General features: G+C 40.5%; 1 protein-coding gene across 1 annotated transcript; it reads right to left on the reverse strand.

The window, feature by feature from the left end:
* Nucleotides 1-583: 583 nt before the first annotated feature.
* cmc1 (C-x(9)-C motif containing 1) lies at nucleotides 584-8,029 on the reverse strand. Its single transcript, XM_085422370.1, has 4 exons — nucleotides 7,927-8,029; nucleotides 7,407-7,499; nucleotides 1,491-1,581; nucleotides 584-1,297 (listed from the first exon to the last, which is right to left on the reverse strand). The coding sequence occupies exons 1-4, from the start codon at nucleotides 7,943-7,945 to the stop codon at nucleotides 1,177-1,179; spliced, it is 324 nt and encodes a 107-aa protein (XP_085278496.1). The 5' UTR covers nucleotides 7,946-8,029; the 3' UTR covers nucleotides 584-1,176.
* Nucleotides 8,030-8,563: the final 534 nt, after the last annotated feature.

Consider the following 8,563-nt stretch of genomic DNA (forward strand, 5'->3'; position numbering starts at 1 on the left):
TTAAATTTTAAATCCTGTTTCACAATTTCAAACAAAATTTTAGTTTCTAGAAACAAAATTGTAGAGGGGGAAAATTGTTTAAAAAAAAATTATAGAAAATTTTACACTATCAACCTTAATCCCAGGCTATTGTCATGTTAAACATGCTAATGTTTGTAATGATCTAATTTTATAATTTGTAATTTTGTAGCTTATTATTTAAAGCAGTAGTAATATAGGACCTCTATAGCAACTCTTTCCATCGGTGCCATTAGTACATAAGCAGTTGTAGATTATATACAATACATACTTATGCTGGTTGCTAATGGTAAATTGGTTCTTATTATAACCATAACAAAAAAATTATTAATGCAAAAAAAGTATGCATTTAGCTCAATTTAGCCACTGGAGGTAAAAGTCCTGAACATGTAAAAGAACAAACTGAGTCAGCTGTAGCTTTTTTTCTTTTTACAATTTTTATAGTTCTGTTGATCCTGCTTTCGAATACACTAAATAAACAGAAAGGAAATTTTCACCGTGTGACTCTTTAGTCCCACTGCTGAAAAATGCAAACCATCATAAAAAACACATCTTTTAAGTCTGATGGAGTTAAACAGATATTAAACCTTTATTCAGAAACATTTCATGTTGACTGCCCTTAAAATTTTCTAATATTTGCAACAATCACATGATCACACAGGGTTTTATTATTACCTCCAAGTTATAGTGTACAAATCTCCATCTCTGATTTCCATTACTTTTTTTTCCTCTTCTTTTTTAAAATCAATTCCTTTGTAAGTTATTACACAACAACTTCTGCAGGTGAATTTCAAAGCTGTGGGTCCAGCCAAAGGCAACTGAGCAGATTCGTCACTCGTGCCGTCACTGCAGGAGCAATAGACACATGTTCAAGTGGTTCAACAGGTGCAAAGCATCCCTCAGTTTACAGCTGCGCACCATGTGCTGCCCTGCACTGAAACTCTTCCAGGTGGCTGCTATATCACAGTACAATCACATATTTGTGACATTCTGATCACTCTTTATGATCCAAATAATTTCACTCACCTTTCACGCATAAGCATGTAGCTTTACAAGAAATACAACCACTTGTCCATAGCACTGCCACGTAATCCTGCAGTTCTGGGCAGAGTGTAAGTCTGTGTACACTTTAAAAATAAAGCTTGTTGTGTTGTTATTTTACATGCTAGTCGGAAGTTTTTGTTTCATGTTCTTGGCTGGAATCCCCGTCCTCTCAAATTCCAGCTTCTCTCGAATGTACTCCTGCTTGCACTCTTCAAAAAACGCGGGGTCCTGGTAGCTGGTGGAACACAAAAGGTAGACCTTCATCACTCTGATAGGTTTTGAGATTACTAAGACTTTACAGGCAGCAATTCAGAGAGTCAACAGGAGTGGGAGAGAGTAGGCAAGCGTGTGTAAAAGCTACTGGCGTGATTCTGTTATAACACATGGGGAGCCACCTTTCTATAAGAGTGTTGTCGCACAATACTCACTGTCGTGTCAGACATTCCTTCAGGGCTGCGTTCTCCCCTCGACACTTAAACACCATGAAGAAACCAGACTCTTTACAGCAGTGGCTGAAGGCTGGAGGGAGGGAGAGAGAGGAGTGTAGAAGTCAGAAAGGACAAATCAACAACAAAAAAAAAAGAAAAAGGGAAACTGGCTCAATGCGTACAGTAACCTCAAAGCAAAAATCACAATTAAGAGCCTACCTTTTTTTACCGCAAACAAGAAAACGAATAGCTACGAGCAAACCGAGACGGGCCCCATCTCCACGAGAAGGAACCCAGTCGGAAGTCACCCTGCCAAGCCTCTTATCAAACCGAAACCCATGTTTCCTTGTTCATATGAGGACTGAACTTAACCGTACTATCCACAGAGTGGTTATATCTGTGGTCGCACTGCTCCCACATTAGTCCTGTAACAGTCATCCCACCATCCTCAAATATACACACGTCTATGCCCCCAAGAATTAAATATAGGTAATGCTACACTGAACACGGTGCCCAGTGAGGCCTGGAGATAGACGAGGTTATTTACAATAACTGAACAAGTAAGTGGAGCTTTTCCAGAAATCAGACTAGATATTATCAGAAATGTTAAACTTAAGAATTGCTGCTAATGGTTGCAGTTTTACTAGATATGTTCAACCTTTGCTGCCTTCCTTCTTCTCTGGCCAACATCAATTGCTGGTGCCTGTGCCCGGAAAATAAAACTGGAGCCCAAAACGAGAAGCCCTTCTTCTATAAAGATGCAACAGTGACTTCATGCCCCTGTTAGTGGTATTTTCCACATTAAAGGCACTGAACAAGGTGTCGACGAGTGAGTCTTCACCTTGTTAGCAAGCTCTTTCTCGAGGCTTTAATTAAAACCGCTGCCCCTGTGTCCCCTTCAAACAGCTGACATCGTAATTACCTTCATCTGCGGCATCAGTATGGTTATCACACACTCTTTCACGAGGATGCAGACTAACTGCAAAACCAATTTAGAGAAGCAGAACTGTGCGACTAATCTAATCAAAGAGCGCCTCATCCCTGTCCCACGGCACTAATAGAGGCTGCGTTTCTGATCGCACATGAATAGTTAGGATAAGGAGACGAATCTACGAGACTGGTTTCATGCGAAAAGAGGCCCTTCTGAAGAAAAGTGTGATGCCACCTTCGCTTTGAGGTCGTTCGGTTTGCCATTTTTACCGACGCAGAAGTGGCAGTTAGTGGAAAGCAGAAGCATGAGGCTTGAACATTTCGGGAGATTTGGTACTTTAGAGGAAGATGTGGTGTAAAAAGACCTTATACATAATTAGTTATGGTAGAAAATAAATGTTAGGATCTTGAGCAGGATTTATTCATTTCTAACCGACAAACTGAAAAATCCATTCATTCATTCATTCATTCTTGTTTCCCCACCTTTTGTCCACATTTTTGATTTTGTGATCCGGACCTTAAATTTAAGGAATTCAATTAGCAGCCAATCACTTTTCTGCAAAAACACAACAGTAATCAAAATGAACGTGTGGGGGTTGTTCAAAAACTTAAGACTCTGAAAGGCATGTGAGTCCTGACATGAATCATCAGCGTAGTAGGAAAACTCATCAGGTGAAACTACAAAAGGAGTTCTGTACAGGTCAGTGCTACATATCTGCGTGAACAACAAAGCCTACAATACACAACTGTGGGGTGTGCAGAGGCATATATGCAGATACCAATAACACAGGAAAACATACTTGTAGATTGTGTTGGTTCTTTTTTTTTGGCACTGTCTTTGTAAAACACAATCACAGACGCACACACACACACACACAGGAGCCCAGTAGTGCAGACACAAACAGACAGAATAGATGATTGAGGGCGGAGGATGAAGGTGTGAAAATGAGTGGGACGAGAAACTTGTAATGTGAGGGGGGTTTCCACTACCCACAGCCCAGCCATGTATGTCCCATCACCTCTGTCTGCCTCCTCGTGTGAGCAGTACACCCTAGCTCATAGAAGCTGTCATCAGATTTCTAAAAACCACATAAAACCGTGACTGTCGGGCTGATGTGTTGCTGCAGTAAACGGGGCACATTGGAGCAGAGGTGTAGCCAAGTGCATGCGTGCGTCTGTGTAGATAAAGAGGCAACTGCTGTAATGCCAATTAGCCTGCTACTCAATACCGGAAAGAAGAAGAAGTAGAAGGGTCTGATTCAAGAAGGTCAAGAGTAAAGTAAATTCCTGAGGAAGGAAAGATGCAATGTTGCAATATGACACAAAAATGGGGGCAGCAACATGCAGCGCCACATGCAGTCCCCATTTTGAAGAACAACGTTTTAATAACGCTTTAAGTTTATGCTTCCATTCCTGAAGCCTCTCTTAGACTCTTCTATCAGTCTGATGGCGTCTAATTATTTTGCTGTCATGTTTCAATGAGCTCCCCAAGGCCTGAAATATAAAGCAACATACCCCTCTCATCTGGCTTTACTTAACATAAGCAACAAGGCTAAGTGGTCACGCAAAGGTGATTATTCTCCAAAAGTTGATTCTGTTCATTGGGACAGAGCGTTTTCAGTGCGAGAAACGTTTCGTCACTCATCCAAGTGACTTCTTCAGTCTCAGCTGACTGCAGGTTTCCCCAATCTTATAAACAGTACATTTGCATAATGACTGAAACCAGCCCACTGAAGGAACAATGCGCTAGGAAGTCAGCGAAACGTTTCTCCCACTGAAGCCAAGGCAAGTTTATTTATATAGCACAATTCAACAACAAGGTGATTCAAAGTGCTTTACAGAGACATTAAAGAACAAAAACAAATAAAAAGCATGATATAAAATTGATTAAAGAAAAACCAAAAAAAAAAAAAACCCGCTAAATCCAGATGAACAGAATAAACTTTTGGAGATTTACTTACCTGGATGATTGAGCATCCAATAATATCAATAATCACCTTCGTCTTAAGTCAGGGAGGAAAGCCAGGGTTTAACAACGAGCGCATTCACACTAAAGGTGTGGCGCTGACAGCATCTGACCAATAAAAATGGAGAGCCTGACTAGCAGGTGAATAGCTGACTTGTGGGTGTAGAAGAATTTTGACCCACTCTTCTTTGGAGAAATTTGAATTGAACTTAAGAGCCTTTAAGATTTGTTAGAGAGCACAATTCATGACTCCATCAATCGCAGTAACTCATCCAGGTGCTAAAACAGCAGCAGGCGCAGACCATGTTCGATGGCTGGTACTTTTTATGAAACGATGTGTTCATTTTTACACCAAATATAACAGGGCTCAAAAAATTAAAAGTTTAATTATGTTTCGCACAGGGCCAGGTAGGTTTGGATAGATTCCCTAACCATGTTACCACGGTGATGCACCCAAGTAAGGAATGATCGCCTTCATAAAACAGAAAACCCAATGTTAACCTTGAAGTTACTTGAACCAGCCCAAATCATGCTTCATACAGATCAATTCTGTGTAAACAATGAAACACCAATGCCCCGGCATGTCTCCTGTGCATACTGCTGAGTTGCTAAGCTAACCACTGTATAACATGAACAGCATTAACTACAACATTTTACCTCACCCTCAGTGTCTGCAATGACATCAAGTCATTTCTCTAAAAGATTGATAGATTGACACCCCTGCTTTAATGTGAACACAAACTCATTTTACACGAGGGCCACATATAGCTCACTTTGATCTTAAGTGGACCGGACAGGTGAAACTCCCTTTTCTATCAGTGCAAAGAAACTACATATCTAAATGTTTTTCTACATGATAAAGAAAAGGCTGCTGTGACATGCTGTCAGCATGAGTCTTTGGACTTAAATTGTAAGAGGAGTTGGGCTTTCTTGTCAGGGGTCATTTTTTTTGGGGGGGGGGGGGACGCCAAAACAGTGGCCAACAGCGCTGTACGCAATGGCAGACTGGTGCCTTATTAGCAAGGAAATAAAGCAGAAAGTAGAGACTTCTGATGGGAAACTAGTCTTGAAGCACACAGGGAGATAGAGCTGTGCAGGAAGTGCGATTTTATCGTGGTGGAAGCAAGACGGCAAAAGTAAGTGAGGATTCATTAAAGTGTTTCTTTAAACATAAAGCAGGATTTTGGTCTGTTTTGCTGCCGTTCAGCTGAATTTTGTTTGGAGAGTGATGAGACCTGCGGGTTCTGGAATCTGGGAGATGTTGGCTTTCAGCACCTGACGGCATGTCCATGTACATGTCGTCGGGTGAACGGGGGGATTCACCCTTTGGTTTTACATCTTTTTTCCAAATCTATTTACCTGCTGTTTAATCGTTTAATATTTTAGCTGTTTGGTGATTGTTGAAATTGTTTTGTAAGCTTTTAGCTGAGATTTTAACATTTCTGTGGATACCACACGGGTCTATATTAAAATAACAGATCTGGTGGCAAATCCCATTAAAGCAGATGCTCTCCTTCTTGCCTCTGTTACTGGGAGCATTGCGGTTTAAGAGGTTAATTGTTTATTGCCTATTACTTTGTGTAGTATGAATGGCCATAAGGGAGGTTTTTATCAGTATGAAAAGCTGTAAAACTTTTGAAAATACAGTTAAAAGTCCAAAATTCCTGCTTGTGCTTGATTGTGGTGAGCAGCAGATCAAACAAGTTAAGAATTATAAATGGCTTCAAGCGCACATTCAGGCCTGTGAAACCCAAGATCGTTGAAATGCAGCCAGATGCTGCTCACTTCACGTTTTCACTCATTTCTTCACTTTTTCCTGACATGCTTGCATTTAAATCCAGCTTCCCTGTGTCTCTGTGTACCTGGCCTGAACCACTACACTTGCTGTCTTCAGAACTTGCCCTCCTCCTTTCTTTCATTTAACGCTATGATCCCAATCTGCCTTTGCGTGTGACTGGCTGCATGGTTTGTCCAACAAAATAAAGTCTCTCTTGACATATAAAATTGTGTTGTGGGCCACATTTTTGACAACCCTGCATTAAAAGACAAATTAAGAACAGCAATGTTACACCCTTCCCTCTTTCCAAGTATTGTAAATTTGCCATTGGTGTGAATGTATCTCTCTGTGCTAACCATCTAAAAGACTGGTGACCTACACATGGTATAACTGGGCTCTCACGCAGGGACAGCTGGGATAGGCTCCAGCCTTAAAAAAAAAGAAGAAAAAACAGAAAAAGTTTGTTGACGTGATGGATGTACAGGACACTAAGCTAATTAGCCTGTCAATGGCATATACTCAAGTCAGTGGTCAGTTATCATTGTGTTTTGTTTTTTTTACTTTGGTTTTGATAGAACTTGAGATATTTTAGGTACCTATGATCACTGTGCAGCTGAATCACTGTAGTGTCACCATGAACCAGGATATACCCAGGGCCTGAAGATAAAGCAGCTACCAGTACATCCATTGGTTACAATACATTTCTATTTTTAACCTATACCTTTCCAACTGTGGCAAATCAAAAATAATTTAGAAAAAAAACAAAAACAAAGTAGACAAGTTAGACTGAATTACTTCCATTTCCATCTTACTGCCAATTGTGAAATTAGGCAAATGTTGATGTTCGCCCTCGTTTTGTTGACTAGCATCACAGTGTTATAGTTAGCAACTTGAATTTTCAAACTTTTCTAGTCAATCCCAATCAAAGCTCTGGGTACTCTGGTTCTTACTGAAGACCAAAGAAAAGTCTCTTTGAGGCACAGATTTAACCAAGATCTCTGCTTTTTTAAAACTAAAAGCTGTTTGACATAAGGCAGTGCACAAACACACGTTTTAATGATGGCTGCTTTCTATTTGGGTTCAGTTGTATGCTGGTTGACTCTAATGGCTTACTGGAACAATTAGGTGAACTGGCATATGTTTCTTGACTGTGACAGTTCAAAACGGCCTCCTTAAAAAGTGACCCTGCTGTGTAAAGTCGATTCCTGAGCGACACTTTAGTGTGGACAGGAGAAAATCCCACCTTCAACCTTGTCAGCACAGAGCTCCTTGGCTTTCTCCCTCATCTTCTTGGGGATCAGCACATCCTTCTCCACATGCCTCAGATGGGCTTCCTCTGACACGGCAGAGCAAAGCAAAGCAAATGTGAGTATCACAAGTAAGCATCACAATAAGCATCAACCGCATCAAGCCTACTGAATATGATTTCCCTTAATTATCATAGGTGTACGTGGGAGACATGCGTGCTTGTGCTCAACTGTCGTTAAACGCGGGTTACCGCACGCAGCTAAAGGCGAGGCATGTTTAGGACCATTAACTGAGACGCTGGGCACAGAAGTTCTCCTTTATGAGTAATTAACTCAGCATTTTCCTTTAGAGTGGCGACAGCCTCTTTAAGTGCATTTAGCTAACGTTATTATAGCGTCTCAGGTCCATTACAGTTCAATACAGCCAATAAAGAACGAGCTAACTCGGACAGCTTTGATTAAAAGTATGCCACGAAATACACGAAAAGCATTTGAGAGCATTACGGACTTTAATACCTGTATTTGTTGCCTCCATTGCGATGATGTTTCTTAAAACATTACCCCCACTGAATCAATGTGACCTAGCTCGCGAACGCTCAAAACACTTCCGCTGACGTAGTATGGTGGCCTGAAAAACTGCAATTCCCAGAGTCACTCTGGGCGGAGAAGCAGGAGGCTACAGGTGACCGAGTGATGCTTACTGGTTTAGCTCCACGCTCATTTCTGTGGAAGACTGAGGAAAAGGATTTCTTATGTTTTATCATATTAAAGAGACAGTCTCAGTTACAACCTTTATTATTAGAAATATCTCTTATTCACTAATGCGATTCAGGGAATACTAGTAATGCTAATAATATTAATTGTGATTAATTGTGATTGCACCAGCCACAGTAAGTTGCCGGTCTAGATGGGAGGTGAAATCAAAACCCTTAAACAAGAAGAAAACAGAACTATATACATTTAGAGCTTCAAAACACTTATTTTTCTGTTTTATTTTCTTTCTTTTCGTTATAAATGATGAAACGAAAGCTTTTACGTTCTCTGTTTTTTCACAAATTGAAGTTATTGGGAGTGTGAAGCTCCATGTAAGTGCTCTTTGTAAACAACGGTGTGCAAGTTATATCATGCAGAAAAAACATTTATTTATGTAATG

This window comes from Rhamphochromis longiceps, linkage group LG11 (assembly GCF_057381845.1).
Source record: "Rhamphochromis longiceps isolate RC_006_pf linkage group LG11, R_longiceps_female_GT1.1, whole genome shotgun sequence".
Lineage (NCBI taxonomy): Eukaryota > Metazoa > Chordata > Actinopteri > Cichliformes > Cichlidae > Rhamphochromis > Rhamphochromis longiceps.

Coding starts and splice junctions, on each gene's coding strand:
- cmc1 (XM_085422370.1), bottom strand. Junction 1,582..7,406: donor CTGTGCTGACAAGGTTGAAG/GTGGGATTTTCT, acceptor CCCTCCCTCCAG/CCTTCAGCCACTGCTGTAAA. Junction 1,298..1,490: donor AAGGAATGTCTGACACGACA/GTGAGTATTGTG, acceptor GTGTTCCACCAG/CTACCAGGACCCCGCGTTTT.